The following is a 21,636-nucleotide window of genomic DNA, read 5'->3' as shown; positions in this document are numbered from 1 at the left end:
TGCATTGGTGAAGCTGTTATCTGATCTGCGGATCAGTGTTTCTTAGTGATGTAAAGAACAACGGTTTAGAGACCTTTCTTGACACTACAGCCGGGCTCCGGACTAACGTTTTTCAGACCTGCTCCGAGACTTTGTGTCAGCCGTCCAGAACTGAAAATGAACAGTCACAAATATTCAATTTCTTTTCTTCATAACAGTTAGATTGATTTCTTAACAAACTAGGCGTCTCAGCCATACAAGATAGTCTGCTCGCTCTCAGATTTGAACACGCTGTTGCAGTCACTAGAAAGGCTTTTCTAAATAAATAAATAAGCAAACATAAAATACAGCTTTTAGCACATCATTTATACATGCATACAAATACATACCTAAATAACATGTACCTATTATATTAAGGATACTTCCATCCCAGGCAACATGAATGACTAACTGATTAAAACAAACGTTTATTAAAGTTAAATATGCATACAGCTCTGGTTTATTTTAAATCAGTGCTTTCTTCCATCAATGTAAAAGACTTTATATCACATATTGTTTTAAACTCATTTGGCAGCATGTTCCAGAGCTGGGAGCCCTTTACAGAAAAGGCTCTTTGCCCTTGTGTAGTTCTACAGTAATCAATCCTATAATTTCCACCCGCTGCACTCCCAGTGATTCTACCTGTATCATCCTGTCTCATCAATTTACACACAACAGATGGAGCCTTATTGTGCAAGCATTTAAACATCAATTTTTATATATGACACATTTTTTACATTTTGTAAAACTACGCATATTCCTTTTTAAGTATGACCGTGATGCCATCGATTTGGCTTTTTATTTTCAGAGCCCGATTATACCACATCTCAAGTTTTTAAATGAAGAAATCACTTGTTTGAGTCCAAACTGTAATACAGTACGAAGATCATCGCATGCATAGAAAGATGAGCTGCCTCAATTGTGATATACTGTCTTGGCCCAAATCTGCGGAAAATCTGTTAATTTTGAAAAATGGCAAGCCTCTCCAAATATTGCAGTCTCCCCTGGAGGGACTGGACTGGCAAAAACAGTGAATCTAAATTCTGTAATTATATAGTCCGTCTTCAACTGACATGCACAGTCATAACCGTAGGGTTAAGGGGTTAAATATCTTTGAAATAAATAAATAGATTAAGATTCATGGAAAAAAATATTTATTGATTTTGCATGTGGTAGGTTAGTACATTTAATGAGAAATAATCCTAAATACGAATAAATGGAAAAGAAATGAAAATTGATTCGATGGAACAGTTCTGAAAGTAACTGTAGCTTGTCGTTCTCGTTGAGTTTGTAGAAAACAGCTTAAAGAAATAAAACGAGTCGTCAGATTTCTAAAAACGATTCTAAAACACGAACACGGTTTGTACGACTGCAGATATTTGTAAAAACTGATCTACACCGCTGGCAGAAGTGTTCGATTTCACACGACCGTAAGCTCTGTAAATGAGTCTCCGGCTATTAAGCATGGGAGGATGGGGGTTTACCATTCGATGCTCCGCTGAGTGAAGTTTTAAATTCTAAATAAAATTGTAAACCACGTATACAGGGTTTTCAGAGTGAGGTGTCAAAACGTCAAATATGATCCCTAGGAAACGGGACTGCTTTCGCTTTTATCCGAGTTTGGTTTATTGTACTTTACCACACGCATGCCGAGAGAGGGATTTGTAATGCCCGTACCCTTAAACACACACAATTACACACACTCCGACTCTCGGTTGCTGAACCTGAACGTTATCTCCTCTTCCTAGGTGGCTTGTATGCAGCTCATCAATGCTCTCGTTACGTCTCCTGATGAGTTGGACTTCAGGCTGCACATCCGAAATGAGTTCATGCGCTGCGGCCTGCGAGAGATATTGCCGGTAAGTGGACTGCCAACCGACCACGTATTAATATTGAAATGAGTTGTTCACTTGAGTGAAATATTGTAAAATGGTGCCGCGAATAATTTATGAGACCTCGAGCAGAGGTCGTCCAGCTGAATCAATAGGTACAGCAGGGAACGGATTGGGTTCTCTTTCTCTTTGTTCATCACAGTCTCGCTCTCTTTTTATCTTCTTATTTTTCGCTTTCCCGCTTTTTTTTTTTTTTTTTTTTTGCCGATTATGTTCTTTCGGCATCAGAGAACTAACTGAACCCAGCTGCACATACAAAACAGACACCGGGTGTACTAAATGGAAAAGAGTGCGAGTCTATGAGAGAGATTAATGCCATGCTCCTGTCTTATTTATTATTCAAAACGGAGAACCGCTACAGGACAAGAGAATAGAGTAACGCAGAAATCTATAAAGAAAATAAATTGAACTTCTCATCCAGTGTCTTTCTCCACTGCGTGTACTTTTTCGCCCACTATTTATCACTGTTTTTAGCTTATTTTCATTCTCCTCTGTTGCCATTTCTTCTCTCTCTCTCTCTCTCATCTCTCCACCTGTGTGTTTGTAGACTCTGTGTGCTATCAGAAATGAGGCTCTGGACATCCAGCTGAAGGTATTTGAGGAGCATAAAGAGGAGGACATGATGGAGTTTTCCCATCGCCTGGAGGACATTAGGAGTGAATTTGAATATCCTTTTGGCTGCATATCTACAGGGAAACAATTCACATTACCAAAATCCTCTCCTGCACCCATTCCTCTTTCTTATTTTTCCCTTCTATTGGACCGTCATTAATCTCTGACAATAACGGCATGGTCATACTCTAACCAGTGTAACGCGGGTAATGTGTTTCCTGTACACTCACTGCTGCGATTGATTTTATTTTCTTAGATTTATCTTCACTCATAAATCATTCTCGTTCTTTCCCTTTAGTCAGAGCGATGTATTAAAAAAGGTTTCCCATGCTGTTCCCTCTGATCACATGAAGGTCGTGTGTGTGTGTGTGTGTTCACACAGCGGGCCTCATTTATCAAGCCGGATGCGAACAGATTTATTCGTAAATCTTTTGTACAAGTGTTTACACAAGAAATTTGTTATTCATGAAAAATCCCCGTAAGTTCGGGAAAAAAACCTTCCACATTCTACACGTGCTCCCGGGTGTGTGTAAATTTCCGCATAGGAAGACTAACTAATGTGAAGCATGACTTGATCGATTTCACATCATATAATTTGCATGGATTACTGCACTTTTATATCTGGAATATACACTCACTGCCCACTTTACTAGGAACACCTGCACATTCATGCTGTTATCTATTCAGTCAATCATGTGGCAGCAGCACAATGCATAAAATCACAGATATAGGTCAAGAGCTTCAGTTAATGTTCACATCGGAATGAGGAAAAAGCCTGACGTCAGTGACTCTGACCGTAGCATGGGTGCTGGTGTATTAAGTAATCTGCTGATCTCCTGCGATTTTCACACACAACAGTGTCTAGAGTTTACAACAAAACACTGAGTGAGCGACAGGTCTGTGGGTGGACATGCCTTGTTGTTAAGAGAGGTCAGAGAAAAGTGGCCAGATTGGTTCAAGCTGCCAAGAACAATATAAAAACTCATATAATCACTCTTTACAACCGTGGTGAGCAGAAAAGCATCTCAACATGCACAAAACATCAAACCCTGTGGTAGATGGGCTACAACAGTAGAAGAGCATATGAAGTTCCACTCCCGTCAGCCAAGAACAAGAATCTAAGGCTATCATGGGCACAGACGCGACCGACCTGTGCAGTTGAAAATGAGAAGAAATTCAACTGGTCTTTTTCCAGTCTTCAAATGTCCAGTTTTGGTGAGTCTGTGCCCATGAAAGCTGGTCCGAGGATGTAACGCTCTCTCTTCTTTTTTTTTTTTAAATCAATATCGCATATTCTTAAGTTATTTTTACTGGCATAGAAATGAGTCAGAATAATGTCCACTTCTGTCTTTAAGACTTTACTCTCATCGCTCCCTGTTGCCTGTACACTTTACCTTTTATGGAGTTTTGTGGGCGGTCCTACATGCAAACGACTGTGTTGGGAATGCACTTTTCACGTTACGGGCGATCAACATGTGCACACGGTACAAAGAAAATCAGCCTTTTACACGTCGTAAATCTGGCAGAAATTTATTTGGTTTGGCTTACGCAAACATTCACAGCTTCACTAAAAGATTGATCGATGAGGCTTGATTATAGGAATATCTGACATATCTGATAGCTTTGATCTTGTGGGGGGCATTTGGCTGGTCCCCACAAAGAACACACACAACATTAACTTCAGGGTTAGCATAGCGTGGCTCAAGGTCCCTTTCCAGAACCTTCACGCTGTCTGTCCCTCAGTGTTGGAATGAACGTCCAGCCTCAATCCGGACCGCGGAATCTGTCACTGTTTTCACAAAACAGCCAGAAGACCCACCTCTTCTGTGAGCATTTAACTAACCCGTAAAATCCCCACATTATTTAAAAAACTACTCAGGCTCTTACACCCCTACTCTGCACACTTTGCTTCTCTAGAACTCAATTATAAATCTTGCATTGTAGCACTACTTGTATTGTTCTCCGCTTGATATATCACTTTGCTTATATTTCCTCATTTGTGAGTCGCTTTGCATAAAAGCGTCTGCTAAACGAATAAATGTAAATGTAATGAAAATGTAACTTTGTTTTTTTCGGAGACTGCAGCCGCAATGTTATCTTTTTGATGTTAATAATAATGTCAATAATTATGAAGTGTAGCAAGACGTGTGTATTTTGAGTTGCGTGAGTGCTCCTTAATTCTGCATGCACTGATGTGGGAGACGTGTTTAACACGGTGTACAGTCTGGTGAAGGACACGGCCGCCGAGATGCATTTCCTCTCCATCCTGCAGCACCTGTTGCTCGTCAGGAATGACCATTTTGTTCGGTAAGTCTGAAGTGAAGTCCTTCTGCATGAAGAGGAGAGGAAAAGAAGTGAAATTTGATCTTGCCTGCTTTTACTGAGATTTGTACAAAGGCAAAAGAGTGTTTTGCTACATTTCTCCTTCTCATCAGCACCTTTACAAATGAGTGAAAATGTTTTGAATTCAGGAAAGTGTCTGTCAACTACTTAACTTGTAGATTAAATCGGTTTGCTTCTCGTAATTGTTGCGTGAGGTTGATAAGGGTTCTTGGCTGTCATTGTGTGTTTAGCTCGCCTCATGGCTTTCTGATCTCATCAGGCTTTATGCTGTGTCATTCTGCAAAAATGAGCTGTGTGTGAAATGAGCTAAAGATAGAGGTGGTACCATCTGCTGAGAGGTTTCATCAAGCGGCTTACTAATGAACACTCGTCCTTAGGGTTCTGAATCACTGCGCGTATGAAAAGTTAGGTATTAGGTATCTGAACACCTATTATTATCCTCCTTTTCTATCCCTCTAAGCTCTAACGGTTATATTTTCGGTTAGCAGTAACATAAGAACTCATATTTTTATCATGTTAGCGATGTGTTGATTTCATTTCAGTGTCGTGATAAAGTACACTTATTCAGTATCACACTAACAGGTAGCTAATTTGACGTGGGAGCATGATGTAATCACTGTTTGTAAGCACTGAGAGGTGAACAGGTTTGTATTCGTGAGGAGGTGGAACTTGATTCCAGAAGAAAGGCGGCAAAACAAACAAACCAATAACGGACGTGTGCGCAGGGACGTGTGCGCAGGGACTTGAACTTGGGGACCTGTACTCAAGGGGGTTGTGAACAGGGAATAGTACTCGGGGACATGTAAACGGGGAATAGTACTCGGGGACGTGTAAACGGGGAATTGTACTCGGGGACGTGTAAACGGGGAATTGTACTCGGGGATGTAAACGGGGAATAGTACTCGGGGACGTGTAAACGGGGAATAGTACTCGGGGACGTGTAAACGGGGAATAGTACTCGGGGACGTGTAAACGGGGAATAGTACTCGGGGACGTGTAAACGGGGAATAGTACTCGGGGACGTGTAAACGGGGAATAGTACTCGGGGACGTGTAAACGGGGAATAGTACTCATGTAAACGGGGATTAGTACTCTGGGACGTGTAAACAGGGAATAGTTCTCTGGGACGTGTAAACGGGGAATAGTTCTCTGGGACGTGTAAACGGGGAATAATACTCATGTAAACGGGGAATAGTACTCTGGGACTTGTAAACGGGGAATAGTACTTGTGTAAACGGGGATTTACACTGGGACTTGTACTCGTGTACTTGGGCACTGGGATGTGTACTTGGGCACTGGGACGTGTACTCGTGTACTTGGGCGCTGGGACGTGTACTTGGGCGCTGGGACGTGTACTTGGGCACTGGGACATGTACTTGGGCGCTGGGACGTGTACTCGTGTACTTGGGCGCTGGGATGTGTACTTGGGCGCTGGGATGTGTACTTGGGCGCTGGGACGTGTAGTTGGGCGCTGCTATGTGTACTTGGGCACTGGGACGTGAACTCGTGTACTTGGGCGCTGGGACGTGTACTTGGGCGCTGGGACGTGTACTTGGGCGCTGGGATGTGTACTTGGGCGCTGGGACGTGTACTCGTGTACTTGGGCGCTGGGACGTGTACTTGGGCACTGGGACGTGAACTCGTGTACTTGGGCGCTGGGACGTGTACTTGGGCACTGGGACGTGTACTCGTGTACTTGGGCGCTGGGACGTGTACTTGGGCACTGGGACGTGAACTCGTGTACTTGGGCGCTGGGACGTGTACTTGGGCGCTGGGACGTGTACTTGGGTGCTGGGATGTGTACTTGGGCACTGGGACGTGTACTCGTGTACTTGGGCGCTGGGACGTGTACTTGGGCACTGGGACGTGAACTCGTGTACTTGGGCGCTGGGACGTGTACTTGGGCGCTGGGACGTGAACTTGTGTACTTGGGCGCTGGGACGTGTACTTGGGCGCTGGGACGTGAACTCGTGTACTTGGGCGCTGGGACGTGTACTTGGGCGCTGGGACGTGAACTCGTGTACTTGGGCGCTGGGACGTGTACTTGGGCGCTGGGACGTGTACTTGGGCGCTGGGACTTGTACTCGTGTACTTGGGCGCTGGGACGTGTACTTGGGCACTGGGACGTGTACTTGGGCGCTGGGACTTGTACTCGTGTACTTGGGCGCTGGGACTTGTACTCGTGTACTTGGGCACTGGGACGTGTACTTGGGCACTGGGATGTGTACTCGTGTACTTGGGCGCTGGGACGTGTACTTGGGCACTGGGACGTGTACTTGGGCGCTGGGACGTGTACTTGGGCGCTGGGACGTGTACTCGTGTACTTGGGCGCTGGGACGTGTACTTGGGCACTGGGACGTGTACTCGGGCACTGGGACGTGTACTCGTGTACTTGGGCACTGGGACATGTACTTGGGCACTGGGACGTGTACTCGTGTACTTGGGCGCTGGGACGTGTACTTGGGCGCTGGGACGTGTACTTGGGCGCTGGGACGTGTACTTGGGCGCTGGGACGTGAACTCGTGTACTTGGGCGCTGGGACGTGTACTTGGGCGCTGGGACGTGAACTCGTGTACTTGGGCGCTGGGACGTGTACTTGGGCGCTGGGACGTGTACTTGGGCACTGGGACGTGTACTTGGGCACTGGGACGTGTACTTGGGCGCTGGGACGTGAACTCGTGTACTTGGGCGCTGGGACGTGAACTCGTGTACTTGGGCGCTGGGACATGTACTTGGGCGCTGGGACGTGTACTCGTGTACTTGGGCGCTGGGACGTGTACTTGGGCACTGGGACGTGTACTTGTGTACTTGGGCGCTGGGACGTGTACTTGGGCGCTGGGACGTGTACTTGGGCGCTGGGACGTGAACTCGTGTACTTGGGCGCTGGGACGTGAACTCGTGTACTTGGGCGCTGGGACGTGTACTTGGGCGCTGGGATGTGTACTTGGGCGCTGGGATGTGTACTTGGGCACTGGGACGTGTACTCGTGTACTTGGGCGCTGGGACGTGTACTTGGGCGCTGGGACGTGTACTTGGGCGCTGGGACGTGAACTCGTGTACTTGGGCGCTGGGACGTGTACTCGTGTACTTGGGCGCTGGGACGTGTACTTGGGCGCTGGGACTTGTACTCGTGTACTTGGGCGCTGGGATGTGTACTTGGGCACTGGGACGTGTACTCGTGTACTTGGGCGCTGGGACGTGTACTTGGGCGCTGGGACGTGTACTTGGGCGCTGGGACGTGTACTTGGGCGCTGGGACTTGTACTCGTGTACTTGGGCGCTGGGACGTGTACTTGGGCACTGGGACGTGTACTTGGGCGCTGGGACTTGTACTCGTGTACTTGGGCGCTGGGACTTGTACTCGTGTACTTGGGCACTGGGACGTGTACTTGGGCACTGGGATGTGTACTCGTGTACTTGGGCGCTGGGACGTGTACTTGGGCACTGGGACGTGTACTTGGGCGCTGGGACGTGTACTCGTGTACTTGGGCGCTGGGACTTGTACTCGTGTACTTGGGCGCTGGGACGTGTACTTGGGCGCTGGGACGTGTACTTGGGCACTGGGACGTGTACTTGGGCGCTGGGACTTGTACTCGTGTACTTGGGCGCTGGGACTTGTACTCGTGTACTTGGGCGCTGGGACGTGTACTTGGGCGCTGGGACGTGTACTTGGGCACTGGGACGTGTACTTGGGCGCTGGGACTTGTACTCGTGTACTTGGGCGCTGGGACTTGTACTCGTGTACTTGGGCACTGGGACGTGTACTCGTGTACTTGGGCACTGGGACGTGTACTTGGGCACTGGGATGTGTACTCGTGTACTTGGGCGCTGGGACGTGTACTTGGGCACTGGGACGTGTACTTGGGCGCTGGGACTTGTACTCGTGTACTTGGGCGCTGGGACTTGTACTCGTGTACTTGGGCACTGGGACGTGTACTTGGGCACTGGGATGTGTACTCGTGTACTTGGGCACTGGGATGTGTACTTGGGCACTGGGATGTGTACTCGTGTACTTGGGCGCTGGGACGTGTACTTGGGCACTGGGACGTGTACTTGGGCGCTGGGACTTGTACTCGTGTACTTGGGCGCTGGGACGTGTACTTGGGCACTGGGACGTGTACTTGGGCGCTGGGACGTGTACTCGGGCGCTGGGACGTGTACTCGTGTACTTGGGCGCTGGGACGTGTACTCGTGTACTTGGGCGCTGGGACGTGTACTCGTGTACTTGGGCGCTGGGACGTGTACTCGTGTACTTGGGCGCTGGGACGTGTACTCGTGTACTTGGGCGCTGGGACGTGTACTTGGGCGCTGGGACGTGTACTTGGGCGCTGGGACGTGTACTTGGGCGCTGGGACGTGTACTTGGGCACTGGGACGTGTACTTGGGCGCTGGGACTTGTACTCGTGTACTTGGGCGCTGGGACTTGTACTCGTGTACTTGGGCGCTGGGACGTGTACTCGTGTACTTGGGCGCTGGGACGTGTACTTGGGCGCTGGGATGTGTACTTGGGCGCTGGGACTTGTACTCGTGTACTTGGGCGCTGGGATGTGTACTTGGGCGCTGGGACGTGTACTCGTGTACTTGGGCGCTGGGACGTATACTTGGGCGCTGGGACGTGTACTTGGGCGCTGGGACGTGTACTTGGGCGCTGGGACGTGTACTTGGGCACTGGGACGTGTACTTGGGCGCTGGGACGTGAACTCGTGTACTTGGGCGCTGGGACGTGTACTTGGGCGCTGGGACGTGTACTTGGGCGCTGGGACGTGTACTTGGGCGCTGGGACGTGAACTCGTGTACTTGGGCGCTGGGACGTGTACTCGGGCACTGGGACGTGTACTCGGGCACTTGGGCGCTGGGACGTGTACTCGTGTACTTGGGCGCTGGGACGTGTACTTGGGCGCTGGGACTTGTACTCGTGTACTTGGGCGCTGGGACGTGTACTTGGGCGCTGGGACTTGTACTCGTGTACTTGGGCGCTGGGACTTGTACTCGTGTACTTGGGCACTGGGACGTGTACTCGTGTACTTGGGCACTGGGACGTGTACTTGGGCACTGGGATGTGTACTCGTGTACTTGGGCACTGGGACGTGTACTTGGGCGCTGGGACTTGTACTCGTGTACTTGGGCGCTGGGACTTGTACTCGTGTACTTGGGCGCTGGGACTTGTACTCGTGTACTTGGGCGCTGGGACTTGTACTCGTGTACTTGGGCACTGGGACGTGTACTTGGGCACTGGGATGTGTACTCGTGTACTTGGGCACTGGGACGTGTACTTGGGCGCTGGGACGTGTACTTGGGCACTGGGACGTGTACTTGGGCGCTGGGACTTGTACTCGTGTACTTGGGCGCTGGGACTTGTACTCGTGTACTTGGGCGCTGGGACGTGTACTTGGGCGCTGGGACGTGTACTTGGGCACTGGGACGTGTACTTGGGCACTGGGATGTGTACTTGGGCACTGGGATGTGTACTCGTGTACTTGGGCGCTGGGACGTGTACTTGGGCACTGGGACGTGTACTTGGGCGCTGGGACTTGTACTCGTGTACTTGGGCGCTGGGACGTGTACTTGTGCGCTGGGACGTGTACTCGGGCGCTGGGACGTGTACTCATGTACTTGGGCGCTGGGACGTGTACTCGTGTACTTGGGCGCTGGGACGTGTACTCGTGTACTTGGGCGCTGGGACGTGTACTTGGGCGCTGGGACGTGTACTTGGGCACTGGGACGTGTACTTGGGCGCTGGGACTTGTACTCGTGTACTTGGGCGCTGGGACTTGTACTCGTGTACTTGGGCGCTGGGACGTGTACTCGTGTACTTGGGCGCTGGGACGTGTACTTGGGCGCTGGGATGTGTACTTGGGCGCTGGGACTTGTACTCGTGTACTTGGGCGCTGGGATGTGTACTTGGGCACTGGGACGTGTACTCGTGTACTTGGGCGCTGGGACGTGTACTTGGGCGCTGGGACGTGTACTTGGGCGCTGGGACGTGTACTTGGGCACTGGGACGTGTACTTGGGCGCTGGGACGTGAACTCGTGTACTTGGGCGCTGGGACGTGTACTTGGGCGCTGGGACGTGAACTCGTGTACTTGGGCGCTGGGACGTGTACTCGGGCACTGGGACGTGTACTCGGGCACTTGGGCGCTGGGACGTGTACTCGTGTACTTGGGCGCTGGGACTTGTACTCGTGTACTTGGGCACTGGGACGTGTACTTGGGCACTGGGATGTGTACTCGTGTACTTGGGCGCTGGGACGTGTACTTGGGCACTGGGACGTGTACTTGGGCGCTGGGACTTGTACTCGTGTACTTGGGCGCTGGGACGTGTACTTGGGCACTGGGACGTGTACTTGGGCGCTGGGACTTGTACTCGTGTACTTGGGCGCTGGGACTTGTACTCGTGTACTTGGGCACTGGGACGTGTACTCGTGTACTTGGGCACTGGGACGTGTACTTGGGCACTGGGATGTGTACTCGTGTACTTGGGCGCTGGGACGTGTACTTGGGCACTGGGATGTGTACTCGTGTACTTGGGCGCTGGGACGTGTACTTGGGCACTGGGACGTGTACTTGGGCGCTGGGACTTGTACTCGTGTACTTGGGCGCTGGGACGTGTACTTGGGCACTGGGACGTGTACTTGGGCGCTGGGACGTGTACTCGGGCGCTGGGACGTGTACTCGTGTACTTGGGCGCTGGGACGTGTACTCGTGTACTTGGGCGCTGGGACGTGTACTCGTGTACTTGGGCGCTGGGACGTGTACTTGGGCGCTGGGACGTGTACTTGGGCGCTGGGACGTGTACTTGGGCGCTGGGACGTGTACTTGGGCGCTGGGACTTGTACTCGTGTACTTGGGCGCTGGGACTTGTACTCGTGTACTTGGGCGCTGGGACGTGTACTCGTGTACTTGGGCGCTGGGACGTGTACTTGGGCGCTGGGATGTGTACTTGGGCGCTGGGACTTGTACTCGTGTACTTGGGCGCTGGGATGTGTACTTGGGCGCTGGGACGTGTACTCGTGTACTTGGGCGCTGGGACGTATACTTGGGCGCTGGGACGTGTACTTGGGCGCTGGGACGTGTACTTGGGCGCTGGGACGTGTACTTGGGCACTGGGACGTGTACTTGGGCGCTGGGACGTGAACTCGTGTACTTGGGCGCTGGGACGTGTACTTGGGCGCTGGGACGTGTACTTGGGCGCTGGGACGTGAACTCGTGTACTTGGGCGCTGGGACGTGTACTCGGGCACTGGGACGTGTACTCGGGCACTTGGGCGCTGGGACGTGTACTCGTGTACTTGGGCGCTGGGACGTGTACTTGGGCGCTGGGACTTGTACTCGTGTACTTGGGCGCTGGGACGTGTACTTGGGCGCTGGGACTTGTACTCGTGTACTTGGGCGCTGGGACTTGTACTCGTGTACTTGGGCACTGGGACGTGTACTCGTGTACTTGGGCACTGGGACGTGTACTTGGGCACTGGGATGTGTACTCGTGTACTTGGGCACTGGGACGTGTACTTGGGCGCTGGGACTTGTACTCGTGTACTTGGGCGCTGGGACTTGTACTCGTGTACTTGGGCGCTGGGACTTGTACTCGTGTACTTGGGCGCTGGGACTTGTACTCGTGTACTTGGGCGCTGGGACTTGTACTCGTGTACTTGGGCGCTGGGACTTGTACTCGTGTACTTGGGCGCTGGGACTTGTACTCGTGTACTTGGGCACTGGGACGTGTACTTGGGCACTGGGATGTGTACTCGTGTACTTGGGCACTGGGATGTGTACTTGGGCACTGGGATGTGTACTCGTGTACTTGGGCGCTGGGACGTGTACTTGGGCACTGGGACGTGTACTTGGGCGCTGGGACGTGTACTCGTGTACTTGGGCGCTGGGACTTGTACTCGTGTACTTGGGCGCTGGGACGTGTACTTGTGCGCTGGGACGTGTACTCGGGCGCTGGGACGTGTACTCATGTACTTGGGCGCTGGGACGTGTACTCGTGTACTTGGGCGCTGGGACGTGTACTCGTGTACTTGGGCGCTGGGACGTGTACTTGGGCGCTGGGACGTGTACTTGGGCACTGGGACGTGTACTTGGGCGCTGGGACTTGTACTCGTGTACTTGGGCGCTGGGACTTGTACTCGTGTACTTGGGCGCTGGGACGTGTACTCGTGTACTTGGGCGCTGGGACGTGTACTTGGGCGCTGGGATGTGTACTTGGGCGCTGGGACTTGTACTCGTGTACTTGGGCGCTGGGATGTGTACTTGGGCGCTGGGACGTGTACTCGTGTACTTGGGCGCTGGGACGTGTACTTGGGCGCTGGGACGTGTACTTGGGCGCTGGGACGTGTACTTGGGCACTGGGACGTGTACTTGGGCGCTGGGACGTGAACTCGTGTACTTGGGCGCTGGGACGTGTACTTGGGCGCTGGGACGTGAACTCGTGTACTTGGGCGCTGGGACGTGTACTCGGGCACTGGGACGTGTACTCGGGCACTTGGGCGCTGGGACGTGTACTCGTGTACTTGGGCGCTGGGACTTGTACTCGTGTACTTGGGCACTGGACGTGTACTTGGGCACTGGGATGTGTACTCGTGTACTTGGGCGCTGGGACGTGTACTTGGGCACTGGGACGTGTACTTGGGCGCTGGGACTTGTACTCGTGTACTTGGGCGCTGGGACGTGTACTTGGGCACTGGGACGTGTACTTGGGCGCTGGGACTTGTACTCGTGTACTTGGGCGCTGGGACTTGTACTTGGGCGCTGGGATGTGTACTCGTGTACTTGGGCGCTGGGACGTGTACTTGGGCGCTGGGACTTGTACTCGTGTACTTGGGCGCTGGGACTTGTACTCGTGTACTTGGGCGCTGGGACGTGTACTTGGGCGCTGGGACGTGTACTTGGGCGCTGGGACTTGTACTCGTGTACTTGGGCGCTGGGACTTGTACTCGTGTACTTGGGCACTGGGACGTGTACTTGGGCACTGGGATGTTTACTCGTGTACTTGGGCGCTGGGACGTGTACTTGGGCGCTGGGACTTGTACTCGTGTACTTGGGCGCTGGGACTTGTACTCGTGTACTTGGGCGCTGGGACTTGTACTCGTGTACTTGGGCGCTGGGACTTGTACTCGTGTACTTGGGCACTGGGACGTGTACTTGGGCACTGGGATGTGTACTCGTGTACTTGGGCGCTGGGACGTGTACTTGGGCGCTGGGACTTTGTACTCGTGTACTTGGGCGCTGGGACTTGTACTCGTGTACTTGGGCGCTGGGACTTGTACTCGTGTACTTGGGCGCTGGGACTTGTACTCGTGTACTTGGGCACTGGGACGTGTACTTGGGCACTGGGATGTGTACTCGTGTACTTGGGCGCTGGGACATGTACTTGGGCACTGGGACGTGTACTTGGGCGCTGGGACTTGTACTCGTGTACTTGGGCGCTGGGACTTGTACTCGTGTACTTGGGCGCTGGGACGTGTACTCGTGTACTTGGGCGCTGGGACGTGTACTTGGGCGCTGGGATGTGTACTTGGGCGCTGGGACTTGTACTCGTGTACTTGGGCGCTGGGATGTGTACTTGGGCGCTGGGACGTGTACTTGGGCACTGGGACGTGTACTTGGGCGCTGGGACTTGTACTCGTGTACTTGGGCGCTGGGACGTGTACTCGTGTACTTGGGCGCTGGGACGTGTACTTGGGTGCTGGGATGTGTACTTGGGCGCTGGGACTTGTACTCGTGTACTTGGGCGATGGGATGTGTACTTGGGCACTGGGACGTGTACTCGTGTACTTGGGCGCTGGGACGTGTACTTGGGCGCTGGGACGTGTACTTGGGCACTGGGACGTGTACTTGGGCGCTGGGACGTGAACTCGTGTACTTGGGCGCTGGGACGTGTACTCGGGCACTGGGATGTGTACTCGGGCACTTGGGCGCTGGGACGTGTACTCGTGTACTTGGGGCGCTGGGACGTGTACTTGGGCGCTGGGACTTGTACTCGTGTACTTGGGCGCTGGGACGTGTACTTGGGCGCTGGGACTTGTACTCGTGTACTTGGGCGCTGGGACTTGTACTTGGGCGCTGGGACGTGTACTCGTGTACTTGGGCGCTGGGACGTGTACTTGGGCGCTGGGACTTGTACTCGTGTACTTGGGCGCTGGGACGTGTACTTGGGCGCTGGGACTTGTACTCGTGTACTTGGGCGCTGGGACTTGTACTTGGGCGCTGGCATGTGTACTCGTGTACTTGGGCGCTGGGACGTGTACTTGGGCGCTGGGACTTGTACTCGTGTACTTGGGCGCTGGGACTTGTACTCGTGTACTTGGGCGCTGGGACGTGTACTTGGGCGCTGGGACGTGTACTTGGGCGCTGGGACTTGTACTCGTGTACTTGGGCGCTGGGACTTGTACTCGTGTACTTGGGCACTGGGACGTGTACTTGGGCACTGGGATGTTTACTCGTGTACTTGGGCGCTGGGACGTGTACTTGGGCGCTGGGACTTGTACTCGTGTACTTGGGCGCTGGGACTTGTACTCGTGTACTTGGGCGCTGGGACTTGTACTCGTGTACTTGGGCGCTGGGACTTGTACTCGTGTACTTGGGCACTGGGACGTGTACTTGGGCGCTGGGACTTGTACTCGTGTACTTGGGCGCTGGGACTTGTACTCGTGTACTTGGGCGCTGGGACTTGTACTCGTGTACTTGGGCACTGGGACGTGTACTTGGGCACTGGGATGTGTACTCGTGTACTTGGGCGCTGGGACGTGTACTTGGGCACTGGGACGTGTACTTGGGCGCTGGGACTTGTACTCGTGTACTTGGGCGCTGGGACGTGTACTTGGGCACTGGGACGTGTACTTGGGCGCTGGGACTTGTACTCGTGTACTTGGGCGCTGGGACGTGTACTTGGGCGCTGGGACTTGTACTCGTGTACTTGGGCGCTGGGACGTGTACTCGTGTACTTGGGCGCTGGGACGTGTACTTGGGCGCTGGGACGTGTACTTGGGCACTGGGACGTGTACTTGGGCGCTGGGACTTGTACTCGTGTACTTGGGCGCTGGGACGTGTACTCGTGTACTTGGGCGCTGGGACTTGTACTCGTGTACTTGGGCGCTGGGACGTGTACTTGGGCGCTGGGATGTGTACTTGGGCGCTGGGACTTGTACTCGTGTACTTGGGCGATGGGATGTGTACTTGGGCACTGGGACGTGTACTCGTGTACTTGGGCGCTGGGACGTGTACTTGGGCGCTGGGACGTGTACTTGGGCGCTGGGACGTGTACTTGGGCGCTGGGACGTGTACTTGGGCACTGGGACGTGTACTTGGGCGCTGGGACGTGAACTCGTGTACTTGGGCGCTGGGACGTGTACTCGGGCACTGGGATGTGTACTCGGGCACTTGGGCGCTGGGACGTGTACTCGTGTACTTGGGCGCTGGGACGTGTACTTGGGCGCTGGGACTTGTACTCGTGTACTTGGGCGCTGGGACGTGTACTTGGGCGCTGGGACTTGTACTCGTGTACTTGGGCGCTGGGACTTGTACTTGGGCGCTGGGATGTGTACTCGTGTACTTGGGCGCTGGGACGTGTACTTGGGCGCTGGGACTTGTACTCGTGTACTTGGGCGCTGGGACTTGTACTCGTGTACTTGGGCGCTGGGACGTGTACTTGGGCGCTGGGACGTGTACTTGGGCACTGGGACGTGTACTTGGGCGCTGGGACTTGTACTCGTGTACTTGGGCGCTGGGACGTGTACTTGGGCGCTGGGACTTGTACTCGTGTACTTGGGCACTGGGACGTGTACTCGTGTACTTGGGCACTGGGACGTGTACTTGGGCACTGGGATGTGTACTCGTGTACTTGGGCGCTGGGACGTGTACTTGGGCACTGGGACGTGTACTTGGGCGCTGGGACTTGTACTCGTGTACTTGGGCGCTGGGACGTGTACTTGGGCGCTGGGACGTGTACTTGGGCACTGGGACGTGTACTTGGGCGCTGGGACTTGTACTCGTGTACTTGGGCGCTGGGACGTGTACTTGGGCGCTGGGACTTGTACTCGTGTACTTGGGCACTGGGACGTGTACTCGTGTACTTGGGCACTGGGACGTGTACTTGGGCACTGGGATGTGTACTCGTGTACTTGGGCGCTGGGACGTGTACTTGGGCACTGGGACGTGTACTTGGGCGCTGGGACTTGTACTCGTGTACTTGGGCGCTGGGACGTGTACTTGGGCACTGGGACGTGTACTTGGGCGCTGGGACTTGTACTCGTGTACTTGGGCGCTGGGACTTGTACTCGTGTACTTGGGCGCTGGGACGTGTACTTGGGCACTGGGATGTGTACTCGTGTACTTGGGCGCTGGGACGTGTACTTGGGCACTGGGACGTGTACTTGGGTGCTGGGACTTGTACTCGTGTACTTGGGCGCTGGGACGTGTACTTGGGCACTGGGACGTGTACTTGGGCGCTGGGACTTGTACTCGTGTACTTGGGCGCTGGGACGTGTACTCGTGTACTTGGGCGCTGGGACTTGTACTCGTGTACTTGGGCGCTGGGACTTGTACTCGTGTACTTGGGCGCTGGGACGTGTACTCGTGTACTTGGGCGCTGGGACGTGTACTTGGGCGCTGGGACGTGTACTCGTGTACTTGGGCGCTGGGACGTGTACTGGGGCACTGGGACGTGTACTTGGGTGCTGGGACTTGTACTCGTGTACTTGGGCGCTGGGACGTGTACTCGTGTACTTGGGCACTGGGACTTGTACTCGTGTACTTGGGCGCTGGGACGTGTACTCGTGTACTTGGGCGCTGGGACTTGTACTCGTGTACTTGGGCGCTGGGACGTGTACTCGTGTACTTGGGCGCTGGGACGTGTACTTGGGCGCTGGGATGTGTACTTGGGCACTGGGACTTGTACGCTCTCCAGAAGAACTGTGCCTTGTTCTGTAAGACGCTCAATAAAACTTGCAGCTCATTTCCTTATAAAACTGCACTAATTCTACCTGAGTCTACTTTATTTATGTGTTTTGTAAGTGAAGGGCCGTCACACCAAATATTGCCTTTGTTTCATTAGCTACTGTTTTCTGCTCTTTATAGTAATGGAGAATAAATGGAGAAACATTTCATTTCATTATATCTTAAGGCATCTTTACTCTACAGCATTTCTTTGCATGTGCCTAAGACTTTTGTACAGCTCTGTGTTTATCTCTCTTTATTGGTTGAATAAAATGACTTATATTTATTTATTTATATTTAATTATTTATTATTTATTATTTAATATTATTTTTTACCATTGCTTAAAATGTTTAAAGGTTCATGACCTTTTCATGGCTGTGCAGCCCGAGTCTTCCAACAAAGAGAATGAGCCTGCTTTCATCGTCCTCTCATCTAACAATCCCCTTATTTCTCTTTTTTTTCCTTCACACACATTCTTCTCTCGCTCTCTCTCTGTTCACTGTTCTGCTCAAAGAGAGTTTCTCATGTGTGCTCGCTCGCAGCTGCTACGTGTTAAATCTGGTCTTGATCATTAGATAGGCTCCTAATTTGAGGAATACGGAACGTATCATCCACAATTTTTCAAACCCATGTTGTGAGAACGATTCTCCGCACCTATCGCTCAGCGATGGAGAACGCCTTTGTCATAAGAAACAAAGTGGAATTAATTGCTCTCTCTGAGTCATTATGGCTGTGTGGTGAACAATGACCGGCGACTCGCAGCCTGCTCCACACATGGGCCGACGTTTCTCATCAGAACAGTGAAGGTGTGCACTGAAATCACTGCTGTCTCATCACTTACAACTTCTGCTGTCTGTCATGCATACACACACACACAGACACACACACACACACTCACTCACATACTCTCTCTCTCTCTCTCACACACACTCTCTCACACTCACATACTCTCACACACATACAGACAGAGCCTGTCCTTTCTTACATTTTTGCTTACCTTCTTCGTTTCTTTCTTGCTTTTTTGTTTTCTCTGTCTTTCTCCTCCTTTTTCTCTTTCTCTCTCTCTCTCCCCCTGTCTTCTGTTTTTTTTTTTCTTTCTATCTGTCTGTCTACAAATCTATCTCTCGACACATCTCTGCATGCTCCACTGGCAGCCGCTCGTGTAGTGTGAGCGGTTCAGTGACGCAGTTTTCTCAGTCTGCAAGCTGTCGCAGATGCTCTAACATTTTCAAGCATGTTTGATACTCTCTGCTATGAATCCTGTAGTGTGAACCTCTCTACAATGAATAGCAGGAACAGTGCTGAGCAACAGCCACCGAGAGTCCGAGAGGACATCGGATTCATCTGTTCTCATGCGGAGGCGTGCATTCATGAATCCAGCTCCATCCTCCGTCTTTTTATGTGGGATTGGGAGGAAAAAATGAAAGCAGAGTAATAATTGTTTCTATAAGAAATTATTTGGCTCGTCATTCCCAAAAGCACAAATAAAAAACAACATGGTTCCTTGTGTGTAAAATAGATAGTCATGGGAAAAAGAAAGAACTTCCTTCAGTGAAATAAAATGTTTTTATTTATCATGGCCTACATTTATAGGGCAGTAGTGGCTCAGTGGTTAAAGGCTCTGGGTTACTGATCAAAAGGTCAGGAGTTCAAGCCCCAGCACTGCCAAGCTACCACCTTGGGCAAGGCCCTTAACCCTCAATTGCTCAGTTGTATAAATGAGATAAATGTAAGTCGCTCTGGATAAGGGCGTAAATGTAAATAACAATTGTGCTCGTCACTAAGTTCTATAAACAAATAAAAAACCTCAGGTGACAACAAAGAACAACACAACAGATTTCTATGTGTAGTCCCCCCCAAATAAATAAATAAATAAATAAAATACCTTGCAGTAAATATTTTCAGTTTGGAGTTTCAGTTTTGCATCGTTTTGGAAAAAATTTGGCTTCTTTACAACATTGCTTCAGTTCACTGATGTTTGAGGGCATTTATTTATGCACAGCTCTCTTAAGATCCCTCCAAAGCATCTCGATGGAATTGAGGTCTGGACTTTGACTTGACCATTCCGACGCCTTCATTTTTTCTTCTTTAATCATTCGGATGATTGATTTGCTGGTGTGCTTGGGATCACTGCCCTGTTACATTCAGCCCAGCCTAAGCTGCTGGACAGATGGCCACACATTCGTCTCAAAAATCTTCTAGTATGAAAAGTTAATTACTGTCTCAATGAAGGCAAGTTTCCCAGGTCCTGTGGGTGCAAAACAAGCACAAATCATCACCGCTCCACCACCACCATGCTTGACAGTTGGTATGAGGTGTCTGTGGTGATGCGCTGTGTTTGGTTTTCACCAGACGTGGCACTGTACATGATGACCAAACTTCTTCACTTTTGTCTCATCAGTCCGAAGGATATTGTTCCAGAACTTCTGCGATTTTGCAAGCCTAGGTCGTGCTGCCACTCTTCTCTGAAAGCCATACTTGTTCAGTCTTTTTTTAGGTTGTGCTACCATGTAATGTGCTTACAGTGGCCTGTAGGTCACATGATGTAGCTCTTAGGTTTTTCTTTATATCTCTGAGCATTACATGGTCTGATCGTGGACTGAATTTGCTAGTACACCCACTCCTCGGAAGATTGGAAACTGTCTTGAAGGCTCTCCATTTGTAAACAATCCTCACTGTAGAATGGTGAATTTCAGTTTGTACGGAGATGGCCTTATAACCCTTCCCAGATTGATGAGCAGCAACAATTGCTTCTCTGAGGCCATGGTCCTTTTCTTCTTGGCGTAGTGTAGACGCACACCTGAGTGTTCCAAAACACCAAAAGTTCTGCTTTCATAGAGGTAGTCAGAAATCTTGATGATTAAGTAATCTTGCACATTTCATTAATAACATCTGGTTGCTAATTACTCTCTTAATGATTGATGTTAAAGTAGAAAGTGTGTACTTATTTTTCCCACCTGGTTTTTGTTGTCACCTGATGTTATTTGTTTGTTTATACAAGTTGGTAAGGACCACACAATTGTTATTTAGGAGGTAATAATAATTTAAAAAACCCCCAAAAACATAAAATTGAAGGAGAGCGTACTTTTATTTCTCCATGAGCGTACACTGCTTTTGCTTTGTCTCCAGTTCTCATAGTAGAACAGACAATCCTCACTGTGCGTCTCACCGACCATTTTTATTCCCTCTTTCACATCTATAGTTCCTACCTTCAGTTAGTTTCTAGGTAATGATTGACTCAGGGGAAAAAAAAAAAACTGATATAAAACTGTTTTAATTTCATCCTGTCATCTACGACTTCTCATTAAATGAAAGTAAATAGAAGTTGGGAAGGAGGTAGGAGAGATCGTTGGCGTCTCCGGAGGGAGTTTGTAATGAACGCGAAGCCTGGTACGTAATGTACATCAAACAACCAATTTTCTCACTTTTTCCACTTTATTAAAATATTAGATATTAAAATATTAGATTTTAGATCATTTTTATATATAGACAGATAAATCGTATACCGCAGTAAATCATGCGCTATAGGCTGATTATAGGCGTTTTGGCCGCTGCACTTTCTTTCAGCTGGATGGACGCTTCAGACCCTCATGCGACACAACGCTCGGTATGATGAGTGCAGGATTAGGTTCTCTGTATCAGAATCACAGTTTAGTTTAACGTTAATGATCACAGTGTGTGACAGTAGAGTGTAATAGTGTGTAAAGGGATGCTTTGCATAGCTCCTTATTAACGTGGATGGGGTCTAATGAGAGACTAAATCTGCACACCTTTTTGGTTTAACGCATCATTCTCACTCCACTGATTATACCTCTTTTCATTTTTTTTTTTTTTT

At 51.1% G+C, this 21,636-nt stretch overlaps 1 protein-coding gene across 2 annotated transcripts in view; it reads left to right on the top strand.

The window, feature by feature from the left end:
* diaph3 (diaphanous-related formin 3) overlaps nt 1-21,636 on the top strand; it is a 376,752-nt gene that overhangs the window by 137,708 nt on the left and 217,408 nt on the right. For both annotated transcript variants that reach the window (XR_008386878.1, XM_053634162.1), the window contains 3 exons: nt 1,767-1,877; nt 2,458-2,576; nt 4,713-4,829. Coding sequence is in view for 1 of the 2 variants with exons in the window: in XM_053634162.1 (XP_053490137.1) it covers nt 1,767-1,877; nt 2,458-2,576; nt 4,713-4,829 (347 nt within the window). In the remaining variant the exon portion in view is untranslated. The remainder of the gene's footprint in view (nt 1-1,766; nt 1,878-2,457; nt 2,577-4,712; nt 4,830-21,636) is intronic.

This window comes from Ictalurus furcatus, chromosome 10, assembly GCF_023375685.1.
Source record: "Ictalurus furcatus strain D&B chromosome 10, Billie_1.0, whole genome shotgun sequence".
Lineage (NCBI taxonomy): Eukaryota > Metazoa > Chordata > Actinopteri > Siluriformes > Ictaluridae > Ictalurus > Ictalurus furcatus.
This window is presented reverse-complemented; position numbering and strand designations above follow the sequence as displayed.